The 21092-nt window shown below is 37.5% G+C and overlaps 1 protein-coding gene across 1 annotated transcript; it reads right to left on the minus strand.

Annotated features, from left to right (window-relative positions):
• Positions 1-1677: 1677 nt before the first annotated feature.
• LOC149012465 (GDT1-like protein 5) lies at positions 1678-9388 on the minus strand. The gene is given in 14 exon segments (XM_089158918.1): positions 1678-1947; positions 2252-2343; positions 2437-2509; positions 3137-3198; positions 3292-3336; positions 3421-3489; positions 4762-4809; positions 4882-4918; positions 5050-5108; positions 5110-5139; positions 7343-7390; positions 7491-7550; positions 8847-8915; positions 9014-9388. Coding segments are annotated over 13 exon segments (693 nt in total). The 5' UTR covers positions 9035-9388; the 3' UTR covers positions 1678-1947; positions 2252-2271.
• Positions 9389-21092: the final 11704 nt, after the last annotated feature.

Here is a 21092-nt window from a genome sequence, read left to right on the forward strand (position 1 = left end):
CTTTCTCTCTTGAAACCTGCAACGTGCCTTGCAACATACGCAATTTTGGAGGGGGAAAAATAATTTGTAGGTTGTTTTTTTGTTCGGTTGGTAAGATTAACACCTTTTAGTGAATAAGTGGTGAGTTCGAGTGATGGTATATTGTATCATACTCCCATTCTCATTATATAAAAAGTTTGTATATTTTCCCTTTTTTTTAACCTATCAAAAGAATTTTCATTGAAATGGAGTTATATTTTCTGACACCATTTTTCTTTTGAAGATTAATCTCTCTCTAGAGTTGACAACATAGAAAAATCAATGTTTGCTTTATTATTATCAGTACCTCTCCCAAAGGTATTTAGTGTAATCTGTAAATAAAAATATACGTAATTTCGAAAGATGATTTATCCAATTCATGTCTTTAAAACGGCCAAAGTCTCTTTAAGTGCACAAGAGATAAGAAGAACCTCCAAAAAAAAAAAATCTTTAGAACCCTAATAAAGTTAAAATGATTGTCATTCAGCTTGGTTGAGAATGGGGTGGTGATTGTGGGGAAATTGAGTATATATTCTACTTATGAATAGTGCTATGTAAGCCCCAAGTATAAAATTGATATTACACAAAATTACAAACATAAAGATTTTACGCAATTGATCTATATTTACTAAGTAATTGAAAACTTCATCACTGATGATGCTCTCATGCACGTTACCGTTGGCGTTTCTCAATGGCAAGGGAGCATGCTTTTGCCCCAAAAAAAAGAAAAGAAAACACCCTCATTTCCTGGGCCTATAAACCCCCAATTCTTGTGTCTGGTTTGATGATATGGGATTTTTATTAGCTCCGTTTCAATATGCTCCAATTTCATCATGTGCACCATTGGATGATTGACACATGTCTTATTCTTATCTAAGAGTCTTAACATTTTTCTAATCCTTAACCACTTTCCTCTCATACCTTGGGACTGTTTTCTCTCCTCACACGGCTGCTATCTCCCCTCTTTGGCTCTGCCAAAACCAGCCTCACCACCACCACCACCACCGCCAGCATAACCATTGAAGGACAATGATCACCTAAGTGCGTGATGGGTGCTTCATCTTGTTCTTCTTGCATTTTGGATAGATTGAATAAAGATGGAGTGACAAAGAAGAGGAGTTGATTCTCAAGCTTAAGAAAATCCCTCAATAGAAAAGTGAAAATCAAATCAGAGTTTGGATTTACCAAAATCCCAACAATATGAAATGTCTCCATGATTTCTTAGTAGAAAAATATCTCAATGATGAAGCACCCATCAAGCACCACCAGCTCTAGATGAAACTGGAGCTGATAAAAATCCCCCAACACGGCTACACCTGGTGCCTCAAGCAGTAGGAAGCATCTGCACTTAGACCTTCCACAATAACAATTCTGGAACTAAATATAAGATTTGGTATTTGATTCATGGTACAATTCTATATTCATGGATTCGTTGCCCCATAAGTCACAAGATCAATCTTAGCCATCTAACAACACGTAGATTTTATCCATATGAAGACTTCCTGGTCACAAAAGCATGTAAAGACTATGGAAATTCCCTTCGTTTGACAAGAAAAATGGCATCAAAAAAAAAAAAAAAAAAAAAATCCTAGGTAGCTGTTATAATGTAAATACAGAGGCATCCACAATGCTCACTTGAGTTCCAAAAAAATGCAGAGATACGCGAGGCAAGAAGAGATCCATTAAAAGCTATAATTCATCTTTCCTCACCTTAACAGTGTCCACAGCATAAAAACTCTTGAAGTTGAACCCATACAAAAATATTATTGCTCTCAAACGTTTTTGCCTTTGGCTTTGAATAGGTTAAATTCTTTTTAATGAACATTAAGTGATGCAACCAGAGGATTGGGAGAAGTTTCAAGAGCTTCTCCATTCTTTTTCCTGCAGCAATGCTCCCACCTTGACTGTCTACACAACGGCAGCAAAATCCTATTATTTACAAAGCAAGGAGAAGTAATCACGTAGAAATGGAAATGGAGAAGGTCAATTCAGCAGGAGGTGAAAACAACTGATCTTATTAACCCTTTCATTTCACTAGAACAAATATTTATTTATCTAACCTGACAATGGGTTTGGGAAATTGCAGAAGAATAGGATACACAAGACAATTAATTTTGTTGAAGAAAGATAGAAGCCCATCTAAGTGAGCCACCAACGCTAGAACTGTTGAAACAGGGTGAATGACTGTTTCCTATCTTAACATGTATGGAAGAATTGAGAAATACAAACTCACAGTTATCAGATCTGCGAACATCATGACTCAGCAGGTGATAGAAACGACTGGATACCAAAGACAAGGAAAAGAACTCCACCTGAGAGAGCAACCTGCAGAAATTTGGCGATAATTTACAACTAAATATTCAAACATTGACATATAGTATATGGTTCGAGAATGGAGATGCGTGGAAGAACAATCACCATCTTTTCGGATATTGAAGTTGCCAAGCTTTTACCCCCAAGAACAGCTGCTGTAGTACACAATGCTTGTCCACTGTAAAAAAAAAAAAAAAAGACAAACCAATGCTCATTAATATGGAGCCTTAAATCACCTACTTGCATAACGGTGGCACAATATCAAAACATATTCTCTACTGTGGCAATAATTCCATGATCAGCTCTCTGACTCGCAACATCAGGCTAGAAATAATTATAAACAGATTCAATAATCCTCCGTGGAGAAGACAGAAACACTATCTAAATCAAATGGTTAAAGTCATGGTCATAAATCAGGGTTGTCAAATGGTTGGACACTTTCAATGGATGATACAATAAAATGTAGGACTTCTAATGTTGTGCAGGGTGCATTAACGAAAATTATTCAACTCAACAGTCCAAAAGTGTGGCAATGGAAAGAGTGATGATGAGCAACAAGGACATATTTTGGCTATCATCACGTGCCAAACAAGAAATTCATATGTAACCAAGATACTTTTTTCTTCTTCCCCCCCCTCACCCCTAAATTTTAATATCTTTTCACATAAACATGCCAAGCATGAGCAATTTAGTTCCTCATGATGCAAAATGACCACACTAATCATTTTGATACATAAGTATGGGGACATCAATCATCCATGCACATATTTATTTAGTTGTAGGTAAGAGGAAAGGTAAGACGTACATGATACCACCAAGGACAACGCCTAATGGGTTTTCATCTGCAGCCAAACCAATTGTAGCTAGCTGAAAATTAGAAATACTCATTCAGATTACGGATAACATGTGAGAATTAGCAAATATAGTCAGGCACATGCAACTTCCTGCTGCTTGCCTTACCTGGCTCTTGTCACCCCATTCACCAAAGAAAGTAATGGAAAAGGCCTGCAGAACAGGCATGAAAATATGGGTTAACCACTATGCATTAACTTCAGAAACAATTCAACCAAATGATATTCCATGGACTACCTTCAGAAATATTGGTGAGAAAAATTGAGCAAGAAATGGTCTTCTCTGCTTTTTCAAGTTCTCATCCTCCTAGAACAAGAACAGAAAGGTTGGGTTATTCCACAGGACATATGTTGTAACCATAACAAGTGGAAATTGATCCTATGGGATCGACATGTAAAAAGCTACCGAAAAGACTTCAAATTGATTTCCTTCTTGTTAATTTACAATTGAGAATTTCTTTCAATGAAGATGGATAACATGTCTATTTCATGGATGGGAATCACATCCATCCCTCAAAACTTAGAATGAAGGCAAAAAAGGTCAATTTAAGGGTTCCACTTCTGATTGGAATCAATGTGATGAGGAGCTCACTGGTAACTTGGAAGGCTCGCACGGTCAGCACATGTTCAACATATAAATATTAGGCACCCATTTTGGGCTGTATATCGACATTAATTGAAGACATTCAATGTATAGCATCTCTGAAGGTTAGCCATTGACATTGGTAACCCCCCCTTCTGGATCCCATTTTATGAAATAGTTTTATGAATAGCTGTATTGTATCAAGAGGGATTTGCATGTTGCAGCAAGCCTGTAAATGGGACCCACAGCTAATTGTGATTGGGGGTTCAGCAGGTACCGAACACAAGGGGTTAAATCTCCTCGGTAGTTCAAGTTACCCGTAATGAGCTGCAGCATCTTCTAGTTTTGTGTTGGGTAAATCAGGGTTAGGTGATCCTGCTAAATATAAATATAATAAATAAGGGTATACACGCTGCTGAGTCATCCTAGCAATCAAAAGAGAAATGCACTTGGCATATATGATAAGCCAAATGAATTGCCTCCGGATATAAGAAATGCATCTTCTGTACGATGGGTGTGCACACTGGGTAGACCTTATCACATCTAACATGGTTGTGTGTGCCTGCAGTGGCAAGCTGTATGGTAAAAAGGCTAGAGCCAATCAATCAGTTCTTGGCAGATTTTTGTGTGTACTTGGTTGAGGGCTACCAGATATCTTGACAGTGTGACTAAGCATCAGAGAAGTCATCTCTTGAATTTATTAGGCCAAGGAAACAAGGTTTTGGAAATCACACATTCACCCAATGTCCCAGTTCCCAGTATTGCTTGCATTTGTTACACTCTCTCTTCCTTTTTTTCCAAATTTAATATTAGGTACCAACAATAGAAAGAGACGTAGACTGATTAACAGATCACCCATTTTCTACACCTGCAAAAATGATTTCATATGTATGACAGAACGACATGATGAGATGAGCCATAGATCATAATATTTATTCAAACTAGGACAAGCAAAAGAGCTAGAATTCATTAGCTACAGCTATATTATCGGATCACCTTTGGACCAGCTTTTGCTTTTCCAGAATTCACCTTCCAATCAGCATCCTAATCATCTCAAGAAGTGTAAGTTAGAATGAACTGAAGTGACTGAATAAATCATAAAATAAAAATGCTAACCAATTTTGCTTCAACTTCAGACAATTCTTCTGATTCCCTGTCAATTGAAACATTATAAGCCCTCATTAAAAATAACAAGAATGGAAATATATAAAAAGGAAAAAATGAAAGAAAACAAGACCAAATAAAGGAAATATAAGAAACGTGGAAAAGTAAATATGCTGCTACCCTTCTTCAGTGAAACCTTCCCATAAAGACCAAAGCCCAAATCCAATAAACAAGACGGTTAGTTATGTGATGAGTCCATTTGCGAGAAATCTGCACATACATAGTGATATTTCAGCATTGAAAGCACACACAAGAATAAAGACCAGAGAAAGTTTAAAAGACCAAAGAAAAGAAACAAAAGAAAGAAGTAGCAATCTTGTCATAAACTACTCCAATCAGACACATGCCCTAGGTGACTGACTATATGTCACATTTAAGTATCCCTGTCCTACATTGAGATCAGGACCTTTTACATGCTTAGCATTTCAGTCTCAGATGAAAATACTTCTTTCACAATTCATGTAAATTAAGATGGCAACCCCACAGTGCAAGAATACAAATGGTTTGCTGTACATTATAAATAGGGCATCATCAAAAGATTATGCAGGCAGGGTTATACAGAAGGAGACCCTAGTGTCCGTAAGGAAAGAGAAAACCCACGAAGAAATTCAAGAAGCTAAGAGGAGGATCTGTCCGAATTCAAAAACTAGAATGGAGAACAATATCCATTCATTATAGGAGGGAGACAATTTTATTTTATTTATATTATTTTTTATTTTTTGTTAACAAAAAGACAGAAGATTTTAGTAAAGAACAATGACAACCCACAGAGTAAGCATGACAGTCTACTGAAACACAAGACTAGATAGAAGAGAATCCCTAGACCTCAGATTTACAGGAAACTTCAAACCTTCTCGACTCGAGCCTCCCACCCACGGCTTCTTACTGTATTCTGATCTCCCACCAATAGATTCTCATCATAATCTCTCATAGAGCAATTGTATCTCTTACCAATTGATTCTCATTACACACCCTCACAAAGCTATATTTTTCATTATTTTTTACTTACAGCACCATTACTCAAATGTGCACACTGCTGTAGCCCTTGGCAAACATATGTAAAAGACTCAAAAACATACTCAGTCACAAGATAAATAAGGCAGCATAAAAAGTGAAAACAAATCGACATAAAACAGGACTCAAACTAAATTAACCAAGTAAATCTCATTTTCCTTTTTCTGCTCATATTTTAGGCCCATTAAAGTGAACAATAGGATTGGCAATTCAATTTGGCAATTTAGAAACCTGCATTTGTTTTCACATAAAAATGTATCATTCTCTAAGCTTTTGCGTCATATTTGTGACTTCACTTCAAGGGTTATGCAGGTAGCAAGGTTGCAACCTTCTCTGCCATCCCAACCCTTAATTTGTCCTACTGTTTCTACTCCTTTATCAACTGTTAATTGGGCAGATTTTCCTAATACTACTATATGTATTGTAGGAAACGTAACGTGTGCTCACGACACTAGCGTGCAGTCTTTTTGTTTTGTACATAAGGGACAGCTCCTTTTTGTTGGTCATGGACACTCAGCCTCTCATCACCATGTTGAAGTAATGGCGGATGCTTTATATCAGGGTGTACAGAAGGTCCATCCTTGGACCTTCAACCGGAATGTGTGGCTTCAGACTTTGTGGAATGGGGTCTCTACTGCTTCCCACCCCATCTAAGCCTTGTTCCTACTATGTTCTCCCTCTTTTGGTGTCAATAGTGCCCATGCTGCAACATGTTTCTTTTTGTTATAATCCACAGGTTGCTGGGTTCCTAGCATCTAATATGATCTTGAATGAACAACAGGAAACAAAATCTTGTTAATCTCCCAAGATCAATATGTATGAACACATTCTAGTCTAATGTAATTTACTCCAGTTCATAAGGGAGGGGGAAAAGAAGGAATTGAACATTAAAAGAGGGTGATAAAAAAACTATGGGATCAAAGCCCAACACCTATATACCACACCCAAAGCTTATTTCCAATAAAACATGCCATTTAGTTGACTCATCTGCATCAGGGAGTGTTAAGATCCACTAAACTCCTACTAGGACTAGTTGCTAATCATGATAGGGGAAGTGTCACTAAACTCCACCACTAAACTTTGAGTTTCCTTGTTATTTGGTTGTTAGTATTAGTCTTGTCCAAGAGTCTATTTGGATAGTAAAGAATGCTAGCCACAATTGATATACAAGTTGAATCTGTCATGAATCAGCAATTTCCTCTCTCCGCTCTTTCAACTTTGTAAGAACTGGATATAGTTCGTGGTTTCTCTATATTAATCTATAAGTCGAAACTTTATCAAACCTCTCTACAAAATTAAAATTAGATTCCATCTTTGGGTGTAAGTAGGAAACCCTAGAAATCAATTGTTTCACATGAGCATGACTAAAAGTTTAAAGCATCTGGGGGAAATATCTTACCAAATTTGGGGCAGCCCAGCCAACAACTACTGAAAAAATTGTCATCACCTACAATTTCAGTTTCTGTGGTCACAAGAATGCAAAGAAATAGAAGCTACAGAAAAATATAAACCAAATCCACAGGAGAAGATGCACGAAACAAACTCACTGTCAAAGCTCCAAGGCACCCTGATAAGACAAGCCTTCTTGGATGACGCATAGCCAAGATCTTAGAAGATGCCTCAAGTTGTTAGTCAAATGAATAAATACATTTTACCCAACAAACACACACACACACACACACAGATATATATATATATATATATATATACAAATTCAAGCTTATGCATGCAACTTGGATTAGAAGCTCCAATAATCTTGACCTCCTTCATTGATGCAGATAAAAGCAATCTCAAGTCAAAAAAGTATCTTAAAAGTAACAGCATTACTGCTAAAATTGCATCTATAAAAAAATTAAAAAAGAACTCTTTATATCCAGACAGGGAAACAAGTATTTGTTTCTTTCTATATTATAATCAGATCAAAGGTTGAACTTCAAAATATCACAAAGTTTTCCTTTCTTTTGTGGCTTTATACATTTATTTTGATGAAAAGAAATTAATTCCCGAGACTTTCATCTTGAACGGTAGCTGCAACACCACCCCCCCCCCCCCAAAAAAAAAAAATTAAAGAGAAAAAAAAAGATAGATAGATTAATAAAATAAGGCAATATCATGGTAATCTAAACAACCCAGTAATGGTTTTTTTCCCCTTCAGAAACATCATGACAGTCTCTGAAAGCAACTCATACGCATATGCCAAATAGGGTTGTCTTGAAACAGTAGGGACGTTGGTCTTACATGGTCATGGTGAAATTATGTAATATATAGAGTACTGTCTAGGTTACTTTATTATGTTTCTTGTCTTTTAAATATGAAACTGCTTCTGGATATTTCAGAATATTTGGAGCAACTTCCTCACAACCTGTCCTTTATTCAAGTGACCTAACCAAACTCCACTAATGTTTTCCCCAACATTTAAATGCAATCTAAACCTTATATTTCCCTCCTTCACCACGCCAAAATTAATACAGTGAAAAAAGTCCTCCTTGTTTAATTCTTTCTTATCAAGGAAAACAAAGAGCTGAAGAAATAAAATTTGTAACTTGAAGAAGATTACTGATCCCCAGTAACCAAACCACTCCAAATTTCATGCTGTTCCGTTATGTACATATGCTAACATGTAAGATGACGAATGCACAAACTGTAAATAGAAAACAGTAGTAGTTGGATCCAAGTCTAAAACAAACCCAAATCATTTCAGCAATCAACTTGGTAAATTTCAATGCAGTTTCCTGCATATGTCACAGTTTCACTACCCCTTTCAAGAGAGGCTTAGCAAAAATCATAAGAGAGTTCATATCAATTTTTATTTTATTTAAAAAAAAAAAGAGCAACAAAAGTATTAAGAAACAAGCCATTACGCATCTGCAATAACCACCCAAAAAAAAAAAATATATTCTTACCGCAGCAGCAAAAAAAGTCTTGTCCCCGATCTCAGAAAGCACAGTCATAGCCAGAGACTTAGAGAAACCCTAACAAAATCGGAAATGCATAGAAAAAGATATCCAAATCAATAAAACCTGATGGAGTTTTCCGCAAAGACGTTCAATTTTATTTCAGAATGCATTACCTGCACAACTGAGTAACTCATGGTTGCCCAGTTGGAAGAGGGAACCAGATAGAAAATACAAGGAAAAGCCCAAGATTTATGGACTAAAAATCTAAAATCTGGAATGGGAGGAGGAGAAGACAGATGAGGAAGCGACAGAGAAAGATTTTTAAGAAGGTTTAGATTCGGTAACCGGCGAGTCAATTCTAAGACTCGGCCGAATTACCAAAACCTGATAGAAAGGAGAGATCTCCCACCAAACCTCTAGCAAATGAATATATGATTTGCAGGTTTTTTGGCGGAGAGAGTGAAACTTGGAATCTGAATCACATTCCCCCCTGTGATTTCCAACAGGAAAGATGCTTGTGCTTTCTGATCTTATTTTTCTTTTTCAGAACTTTATTATTCTCTAAAATAAAAATAGTGTATTTGTGCATTTGACTGGGTCCATGGCATCTTGTGCAAAATTTTATAACTGTTACAAGTCAAATGCTGCAGTGACTCCTATTGGGCCTTTAAAAGCCCATCTCATCAAACGTGGCCCACATGTATGAATTTACATCGTCAACCGACCGATCTATTGGGAAGATTGATTTCGGATCGGTCCATCGGTTTTGGCGTGTGAAATAAATTTGTCCAAAACCAATCCAACAAGGCCACTGGGTTGCTTACTCAGTAATGAGTAATGAAACTACCTTTTAGAGAAGAGATCATGGGTTCGATGCTCCTGTGGTATGCATAACAATCCCTACCCCCAAATATAAAGCTACCAATTCCCAGACAAGCCAATAAGGTTGCATTGGTTTGATTCAATATGGTTTTGTATCAATTTCTTTTATTAATACAGTTTACGGTGCGGAAAAATAAAAATAGTCTTTGTTGGTTTCCTTAAGGGTGTCAATTGCATACCAAAACCGTTTAGCCGTACCGAACCACGTCGTTTCAACCATACCGTACCGCACCGTTCAAAGTACCATATTGAAACAAAATTTCTTCGGTATGGTTCTAGTTTTAGGTACTCATATTGTCGGTATGTACCGAATTGGTATCATACCAAATTAAAAGATATAAAATGTAATTTTACAATTACACTTTACATTTACCTTATTCCCAATTCCCAATTCCTTATTTCAATTTTTAGTTTTGTCCTTCGCTCATCTTCTTAGATTTAGTTGTTTTGTTTCTGTTAACTAGATTTACTTGTTTGTCTCTATTAATATTAGATTCTATCGATTGTTTGATTGCAATTTCATTAGGATTTTAATGAACTAATAATAAAAGTAGCATGGGTTTGTTCGTACCACAATTGTACTGTACTAGATATTGCGTTTAAACTGTTTTCCCGCACCGATTTAATACCGAAACCGTATTGAACCATTTTTGCAAATACCAAAACTGTACCGTACTGTGTAAATTCGGTAAGGTACGATTCTGGTTTTTGGTATTCAAAGTTGGTACCGTACCGATTTACGCCCTTAGGTTTCCTGTTAGGTTAGATCAATTTGGGATCGGTTTCAACCGGATTTTTCAAAGATTGGTTCAATTTGGACACAATCAAGCTTGATGTTTGAGCTGTCATAAAACCCAAGTCTAAAACCAACCCAGCAGAAAAGTTTTGGTTTCGATCCAAGGGCAACCATTGCTTGTGCAGGGTTAATTTGGAATAATTGATTTGTTGTGGGGCCCACAAGACCTGATGGACCCTAAGAACATAAAAAAAAGAGTAAGCTATAGACCATGCAATGAGGAAAAATTATATAAGTGTAGGAGAATAATCCTTTGGATCTAATCTTAACTTATGCTTGCTCTACACTCAGCTGATCCTCCTCAGAGCTTATTAAAAGCTGGAATGTCATTGTTGGGTGCAATCTTAAGAAAACTATGTAATGAGTTATTTGAAAAACCACAGAAAAGATGCTCTTGGAAGCATATGATATATAAATCATCCAAAAATTGGCTCCATCTGTTGTCATTCAAGGCCAAAGCCAAATTAAGGAGGATATGGCATAATTTTTTGGTGGTTATGATGTGATTAGAATTAATTAATATTGATTAAAACAATTTATTACATATTTAAGATAATGTATAATATAATTCAGATCTCTTCTGGTGTAAACACTGTGAACCAATAAGAATGTTATCCTAAAATATTGAATGATCGATAAAAACAAAGAGCGAGAGCTAGCTGCCAAATGAATGCACCAAATTGTTTTTTTAAATGGCAAAATCAACTTCAAAGAGGAATCTTTGATGTATCTATATATTTAAAAACAATTTAAAAGGATTGTAGCTAGTGCACAAGAGTCTTACATTTAAAATTTAGATGAAATTGCTTCAGCATCCTAGAATATATGCTTTAAACATTTACACCCATTTTATCAAAAAAGAAAGAAACGAAAGAAATAATAAAAAAAACGCATTTATATCTATATTTTAAAAAGAAAAGATACCTCAAAGTTGGACTTTCATTTGACACATTAGTCTAATGAATAATGATGCCACTAATTTATTATTTTTTTAAATTCCCAAACCACCCTTTGACTTATATTAAATTAATTGAATATCCTTATAAATTTTTTTTTTAAAAAAAGGAGGTTGTGGGGAGAGGAAAATTGGAAAGAGTTGTTGGAGACAGGGGCGGACCCAAGATTCAAAAGTGGGTGGGGGAGGGGTGGACCCCAAGATTCAAAAGTGGGGGAGGGGCGGACCCCAAGATTCAAAAGTTGGTGGGGGGAGCCGAAGAATAAAAATCCAGATTTTTTTTTTTGGTCAATGAATAAAAGTCTAGATAACCTTTCCGTTGGGAAGCACTAATGCTTATTTTGTAGGGCCTGTACATTTAAAAAAATAGGTAAATTATTGATAATAATAATTTTTTGGACAAAATATAGATAAATTAAAGAAAGAAAAAAAAAATGAATTCAAACCCTAGAAATTTATATGCAAACAAAAATTTTCTTTGCCAAGAGATGCAAACCAATGGTAATTTTACCTTACTAACTATAGACATTTTATTCAAAATATAAAATCAAATAACAAAAATTGCAGAAGAAATAAAGAAACAAACAGTATAAAATCAAATAAAAAAAAATAGAAACGATAAATAAATTGAGAAAGAGAAAGAGTACCTACTTATGGAGAAGATTTTTTTTCCAATTTTTCCTTAACCCACACTTATAGAAAGGGAAGACAATAAATAGGAAGAGAATATGAGAGATGAGAGAATAAATAGGGATTGAGGAGTTAGTTTTTAATTAGGAATGACATTTTGAATACCTAATAAGATATTTTTTCAAAAATTTCCATTAACCCACATTTATAAAAAGATAAGAGAATAAATAAGAAGAAAACATGAGAGAGAAGAGAGGGGAGAATAAATAGAGAATTTCTTTTGTATTGAGGAACTAGTTTTTAATTAGGAATGACATTTATACCCATTGTATTACCTTTAAAAATTGTTCTCAATATTTGGGAGGGCAAATGGTGACATTTCACATGTGGGAAGAGAGAAAGATGAAGAAAAATAAAGAAATTAGTATAAAAAAATCAGAAAAATTAAGGAATTTATTACAAATTTTAAAAAATCCGGAGGGGGGGGGGGCATGACCCCCGGCCCCACTGCAGGTCCACCCCTGGTTGGAGAATAAGGGCGCGTTTGGTAATGGGCCAAGGAAACACTTGTCTGATAAGGCTTTTCGTAAAATAACTTTAACTTGTTTCGTTATTCTCAAAAACAAAAAGCTCGTCAAAATTATGTCCAAGATGGACATTCAATTCAAGCTTCATTCACTGTAACTTCTCACGCTTTTTTGCCTTATTATTATTATTATTATCATTATTCTTGTTAAATCTCCATCACCTCAAATGTTCTTAGCACAGATTTTACCAAACAGTTAAAATTGTGCTCAAACCACCATTATTTGATAAAAACGCTAGAAAATGATTCTCGCAAAGAACGTCGTTCACAGTAAAGATCGTTACCAAACGCATCCTGAGTCTATAAATTGCAGGAATCTCACCCATTGTCATACCTTAGTGAACCATAAATTGCAGGAACGACACCCATTGCCATACCTTGATGAAAAGAATTCCAAGAATGTCTTCTCTACAATTAATTCAGATTTATTGCGCATAATTTTGTTTAATGTGATGTGTTGTTTGGTATTAATTTTAGTATTATTTTGTCTTTCCAGAGGGACTTCTCCATGTTCAATCTACTTGACTTCCACAAATGCATACGTGATATGCCCTAATACGTTTTAGTTAGTTAAATTGCTAAAAAGGTTTTTCAAAAATGAGTGATAAAAAAATCGAATCAGACAAACTTAGTGGTCGTTCTTCTGGTGGTCTTTCGTTTTTGCTTTCTTCTTTTTGATCCGTCTATTGATTAAAAGCATCAAATTTTCAAATGCTACAAGATTGGAATCCTTACCCAGCTGGTTATGCAGAGACTGGAGGTTTAAGATCGTAACATGGAAGGGGAGAATGATACGATCACACTCAGAGGGAGAGATAAGAAAGGGATTTGGACAAAAGGGAAACAGAGCAGACGAAGTTTAAGGAGGAAGAAGTTCTTATTTCATTATCCATATTTCAAATCCCTTTGCAACTCTATAGGGTATTTTTTATTACAAGGAACATTAATTGAATCTCTACAGTTCATTACCCAACCAATCATTGTCGTCCATTACTTTAACCATATGTAAGGGGCTAATGTACGCCTAGGTTTGATAATTATCAAGAAAACCTGGCCGTTTTATCACACGTGATGAGCGACGTGGTTGTTGGTCCCCTCCATCTGTGCTGCTATCACCTGAGTCTCCATTATCCAGATCAAGGTTCGTATCAATACCATCGCTTGGGGAAAGAACCTTGTCCTCAAGGTTCAAATGGGGAAACTGGCGACGCAAGACCTGAAAATCCTCCCAAGTAGCATCCTTTGGTAGAAGACCCTCCCATTGCACAAGAACCTGGAGGAATTTTTAATTGCAGCGACGGACGATATGCTATTGGATGATAACCAGTGGAGATGGATCTCTGGCCAGAATGAGGGGAAACGGGTCTAAAGAAGCAGTTAGAGGCAATCCCACATAGGGTTTTAGCAGAGAGATGTGAAAGACGTTGTGGATTTGTATCCCTGGCAGAAGAGCGAGATGGTAAGCCAAATTTCTCACATGCTTCAAGATCTGATACGGACCAAAAAAACCTTTTTGAAAGCTTGGGATGCAGCCGTTTAACCAAGGAGGTTTGGCGGTATGGTTGGATTTTCACCCATACCCAATTGTTGACTTGGTGCTCCGGATCGCTGCGATGAGTATTAGCCTCAGATTTCATGTGAGATTGGGTGCGTTGCAAATTTTGCTTGAGGAGGGTATCAATATCCCTTTCATGCAGATCTTGATCGACGATGGCATTAGTACAACTGTACAAGTACCTAGCAAGTAGTGAACAATCATTAATGGTGGCCGGCCATATAGGATTTGAAATTGTGTGGTCCCAATGGATGAGTGGAATGTTGTATTATACTAGTACTCAGCCCACGGCAAGTATTTGATCCAATTGGTAGGCACCTCATGCGGAGGTAAGTTTTGAGACATCGATTTAAAACCTCGATTTGGCCATCCATTTGAGGGTGATAGGCAGTACTCATGGAGAGTTGTGATCCTTGGAGGTGGTGGAGTTCTTTCCAGAAGGAGCTCATGAAGATGGGATCGCGATCATTGACGATGAGCGTGGCAGTCCATGTAGGTGAACAATCTCAGTGAGAAATGAAGTGGCAATGCGATGACTGGAGAAATCTGGCAGTAATGCCACAAAATGGGCATATTTACTCAGGCAATCCACCACGACCATTATTATGGATTTGCCAAAGCTAAGTGGTAAACTTGTAATGAAATTCATAGTGAGGTCCCCCCAAACCAAATCAGGCATTGGTAATGGCTAAAATAAACCTGCATGTTTAGTATGAGTAGGTTTTACCTATTGACACATTGAACAAGCAGCCACAAATTTCTTCACATTTGAACGCATTCCTTGTCAATACAAATTAGCTGCTATGTGCTTGTAAGTCCAAAGATAACCCACATGCCTCCTTGAGGCGAGGTGTGAAATTCTTGTAGAAATTTGCCTTGCATAGATGCTAGAATTACTAGGCGATTCTCCAATAATAGAAGCCCATTAGAAGTGGTATACCCAGAAGTAGAGACGTCGTTGGCGAGCAAGGCCGAGTGAATGCGTTGCAATTCAGATGAGGCCTTAGTTGCTTGAAGTAGTTCAAGTAAGAAGTCTCAAACTGGTTGAGATAAGAGTGTCCGGTTCAGCAAGGTGGGTTGAATTCCGGATAGGATGGTTCGGATGCAACTAGCTGGGCCAAGTTTAACATAGTGGGCTTATGGGCCCTTGACAGGGCATTAGCAACTCCATTTTCATGCCCCGGTTTGAAACGAATCTCAAAGACATATCCCAAGAGTTTTGTTAGCCACTTCATTTGTTCAGTGTTTGAATCATCTGGGCCGGTAACTCCCTCAAGCTACATTGGTCAGTGAGTATATAGAATTTTCGCCCCAACAAGTATTGACGCCAACGTCCCACTGCCTAAGTAATAACAAACATTTCCCGCACATAAGTGGAGTCAGACTGTAGTTTAGTGGAAAGCTTCTTGCTGAAATAAGCAATTGGGTGACCTGTTTGCATTATGACTGCCCCCACCCCTAACCCAGAAGCGTGTGTCTCTACAGTAAAGACTTACTGAATTGGGGACAGCCAACACTAGGGTGTTAGTGAGTAGTTGCTTGAGGCTATCAAAGGCCACTTACGCTTCGGATGTCCAAACAAAAGCCCCTTTCTTCAGCAAATTGGTGAGTGGGGCTGCTACTCGAGCATAATTAGCAATAAATTGCCTATAATATCGTGTGAGCCCAAGGAACCGATGTAGCCCTTTCAAAGTAATGGGCTTGGGCCATGCCATTATTGCCTCCACTTTTGATTTATCCACTTCCAAGCCTTATGAAGAGACAACATGCCCAAGGTAATCTACACTCCCTTGTTTGAATGCACACTTAGAAAGTTTAGCAAACAATTTTTGTTTTCGCATCACCTCAAGTACCTTCCTCAAGTGTTGTAAGTGAGTTAAGATGTTGAGCTATAAATCAATAAATCATTAAAAAAAAATACTAGCACAAATCTGTGTAAGAATGGTTTGAATATTGTATTCATCATAGATTGAAACGTTGACGGCGCATTTGTCAAACCGAAGGGCATGACCATAAACTCATAATGCCCTTCATGAGTTCGGAATGCAGTTTTTGGCATGTCCTTGAAATTCACTTGTATTTGGTGGTAACCTGACCTTACGTCCAGCTTAGAGAAATAATGGGCTCCATGTAGCTCATCAAATAATTCATCTATAGTTGGAATAGGAAACCTGTCTTTAACAGTGACTGTATTTAGAGTTCTATAATCAACACAGAAATGCCATGTCCCATCTCTTTCTTTTGACTAATAAGACTGGAGAAGAAAAGGGACTCTGACTTGGGTGTATGATTCCAGTGGTAAGCATGTCTGCAACCTACCTTTCAATTTCATTTTTTTGAAAATATGGTTATCTACAAGGCCTTCCATTTACCGGGCTAGCATCAGGTAACAAATGAATTGTATGGTCTTGAGCTCATGGTAGTGGAAGGCCCACTGGCTTTTGGAAAATAGAACTAAATTCAGCTAATAAATAGGCTATATCAAAGTGCACAGGCTTGAGTTCCGTGCTCTTTGTTTGCATTATTTCAAGTTGGTATAGGGTGAGCTTAGTCCCACCTTTGAGTAGTCATTTAAAACGTTGGTACATAAGTAATTTTGGTTCTTGTGGCCCATCACCCAATAACATAATGGTGGTAGGCCCATGTTCAAACTAGACTCTTTTTTGGTAGTCAGACACTATTGGGCCCAAAGACTCTAACCATTGCACACCCAACACTAAGTCAGCCCCACACAAAAGAAGGCTGAAAACATCAATATATGTGGAATAATCCTGAATAGTAATGGGCAAATTACGTACCAGCCCTTCACAGGTAAGCTTATTGCCATCTCCCACCATTACCTTCACGCTTGAAGCTGGCTCCACCGTTATATTCAATTGCTTCACCATGTGACTCTGTAGGAAGTTATGGGTACTACCCCCATCTAACAAAATTTGTGAACACTAGCTAGTGACAACGTCAGTAAATTGGATCGTTGTTGGTGAAGTAACTCCGGTAAGAGAATGATAGGAAGGGCCAGTGGTGAAGTTTTAGTCATTGATGTTGGTTCTCCATTTGATACGATAGACAAATTTTCTCCCATGTTTCCTTCTTCTTCTTCAAATTCCAGCAATAATAACTGACGATTCTTACATTGGTGTCCCAGAACGAGTCGCTCTTCACAATCAAAACATAACCCTTGTTCTTGTCAATGTTGTTCAACCACCATGAGTCTTCTTCTTGGTAAAGTCTGGTTAGCCTAGGGTAGGAGGGTTGGCTTAGTTCCACCATTTGAGGCATCACTAAACGCAAGTGATCGGGAGTTAAGAGGAATAGTAGGAACAAATCGTCGTTTCTGTTTCATCAATTTCTGTTTGTACAACCTTGTTAACGTACTTCCTGTAACATATCTACAAGTATGAACACCTTTACTTCATTTCGGAGTTCTGATTTTAGTCCCAAAACTAAATTACTTACTAGAAATGAGGTTGGGATCCCTTCCACCCAATTCACTAGAGCCTCATACTGAGCTTGGTATTTTGCTACGGTAGTTTGCTGGGTAATTTGCCAAGAAACGCCTGAGGATCTTCGAACTCCATCAGTCCAAATCAAACCTCCAGGGCACGAGTGAATGTTGCCCAATTCAAAACTAATTTAGATTGTTTCATCCATTGAAACCACTGCAATGCCTTACCTTCCATGTGGAATGAGGATAGCATCAATCATTGATAATCCAGGGTGAGATGATATTCAAAGAGCAGTTCCGATGAAAAGATCCAACTAGAAGGGTTGTGGCCATCAAATCTGGGGAAATCCAAACGAACGGTGCAAGTTTGAATTGTTCCACTCAAATTTGAAGTAGCAGACGCTATCGGCACTAGCGTTCCCAATATTCCACGAGTATCGTGTGATGGCTATTACTCCTTCATGAATTTATGGTTGTTAATTTGACCATAATCTCTACTAATGTGCTACGTTGCTCTATGATAACATCTTGCAGGGAAGTGATATGTTATGCTTGTGTGTTGGTGGCCGCTGTTAGTGGGCGAAAAGTCTCATCGTTTTGTCGAGCTCGAGTACTCTTGGCCATGGTATCCAGCAGGTCGAACCAAACGATACTATCACACTTAGACGGAGAGATGAGGAAGGGAATTTTGACGAAAGGGAAACAGAGCATACGAAGTTTAAGGGGGGGGGGAGAAGGTTCTTAATTCATTATCTGTATTTCTGATCCCTTTGCAAGTATATAGGGTATCTTGTATTACAAGGAACATTAATTGAATCTCTACTGTTTATTACCCAACCAATCACTGTCGTCCATTACTTAACAATCTGTGAGGGGCTAATGTACACCTAGGTTTGATAATTATCAAAAAAACCTGGACGTTTTATCACGTGTGATGAGCGACGTGTAGGGGTGCAAGTTTGGCCTTGACGGCCCTGACCCGCCCTAAGCCGCCTTAAGCCAGAATAGGGCTTGGGCTAAAGATTTTGGCCCTAAGGGGGGGTTAGGGCCAAAATATTCTAGCCATGAACTAGGGCCAAGGGCGGGCCTGGGATTATTCTCTGGCTTGCCTAGCCCATCCCTGATTTTGGCCCTGATTCTGGCCATGATATTGGCCCTTATCTTAGCCTTGATTTTAGCCTTGATTTTGGTCCTGATATTGGCCCTGATACTGGCTCTAATTCTGGCCCTGATTCTGGTCCTGATTCTGGCCTTGATACTACCCTGATACTGGCCCTGATACTAGCCTTGATTCTGACCTTAATTCTGGCCTTGATACTGGCCCTGATTCTAGCCCTAATTCTGGCCTTGATTTTGGCTCTAATTCTGGCCTTGATCTTGGCCCTGGTCTAAGCCCATGATTTTGGCCATGATCTTGGTCCTGATCTAAGCCTATGATTTTGGCCCTGATTTGAGTTTGGACCCTCCACCCATATGGAGAGGAATTAATTTTAATCCACATGGGTGAATACTTGACACGTGTCAAATTTAAAAAACATGATCATGTTTTGTAGAAAATTAATAAAAATATATTATATCCTCATTATCACTGTAGTATGCATCCATCTGATTTTGTCCCTAATTTTGGCTCTAGTCTTAATGTTAATTTGACCTTGATCATTTACTAGATTTTTACCGTAATCTTCATATTAACATTGATATAACTATAAGTGTCGATTTTGACCTTCAGTCATTTTAATCATATTAGACTATGAGTTCACTTTTTATATTATTTTTTAAGATAATGTTTATTTTTTGAATTAAGTCATTTTTAGTTTAAAGAAACATTGATTTTTTTTTTTTGGACTAAGGTTAGATAATATATTATAAATAATAAATTCTAGTATGTAGAGAATTAATATCAAACAAATCTATACCCCAACTTCTCATCATGAATATTGACATCTTTCTTTTGCCTCCAATATAATATTTCAGAAAAACTTATTAAGGACAGATAGTTGTGTTTGTAATTAAAATATCATTTTCTTTAACTATAAAAAGAATACCATTACTAAATTATCGTTGATTTACTTGTTAACAAGGTTTTGAATATGATTTTTTTTGTTGAATAAGGATATCAATTAGAGAGGTTTTCAATTTCCATCACCAAGGTAATGAGAGAGATTTTCAATTTCCATCACCAAAGCAATGGGAGACTTTCAGAGCTCAATATAGAATTATGGAGTGTGAATTTATTCATGTTTAAGGCAACACTATCAACTTATTGACTATTTGATCATTTTGTAAGAGCTTGAATCATCTTATATTTTTATGAATTTTATTTTTAGTTTACTTGTGATACTTTTATGTTTTTTAATGAATTTACATTTGATATTTTAGGTCCAAGGATAGGACCAATTAAGGCTAGGGACAAGGTCAATTAGGGCCAGGGACAGGGCCAATCAGGGCTAACCCATCTTGACCAGGCCTAATTAGGGCCAATCAGGGCGGAAATGGGCTTGGCTTGGCCCTGTAGGGCTTAGGGATAGGGACAATAATCCTTGGCCCTGAACTAGGGTCAGGGCAGAATGGGCTCAAATTATAACATATAGGGTTGGGCTTGAGATTGCAAAAGCTCGGCCTAGCCCGGCCCTGTTGTAGCCGTAGCAATGTGGTTGTTGGTCCCCTCCATCTGTGTTGTTGTCGCCTGAGTCTCCATTATCCGGATCAAGGTTCGTATCAGAGAACAAAGAAGATGAGGGACTTAATGGGTTTGATCTGTTAAACCACATTGAAGTATTGAACTAATTGGTTCGAGTTCAATTGGTTAAGGTAATCTTGAGCTACTAGTTGAAGTAAATAAAAGCTGGAATGGTGTCTTGGTCATAAAACTAATAATCATACCTTAATTAGTCTTTTTCAATACTACAGAGGAGGTAGATGCAAGTTGTAACATTTTTTGGGTTAAAAATGACTTGAGTCAAACCTCGGGGCTGGGCTCACTTTTTGTTTGTAAAAGTGGATTGTTGTTGTTTTCCACACTTTTCCATATAATCTCATCTATTTAGTGGGACCTTAAAAAAGGATAGGGTGGAAAAATTAGCATGCTACATCAGCATAAATTTGCTAACCAATCATCGAAGAAGAAGTGGAACAAGAAGGGATTTCCAATTGGGATAGTGACCTAATTAGAGGAAGAAGAGGGCTAGATAATCCCTATCAACGTCGTCGGCGCCATCATTATTAGTGCAAAGAAGGCCGTCAAAGGAGAGACCCAGTATAACGATTTTCGATGAAATCGGAATAAGTTTTGAAAACTTCATCGAGAATGGCAGTGATCCGTTTCGAGCTGAACTTGACATTTGGGTTAATAGTCGTGACGAGAGCATCCATCTCTTCACGGCCGAGACCTCCTTCATTGTTG

The sequence above is a fragment of the Hakea prostrata genome, chromosome 6 (assembly GCF_041222555.1).
Source record: "Hakea prostrata isolate BN-2017 chromosome 6, UWA_Hpros_2, whole genome shotgun sequence".
Taxonomy (NCBI): Eukaryota; Viridiplantae; Streptophyta; class Magnoliopsida; order Proteales; family Proteaceae; genus Hakea; species Hakea prostrata.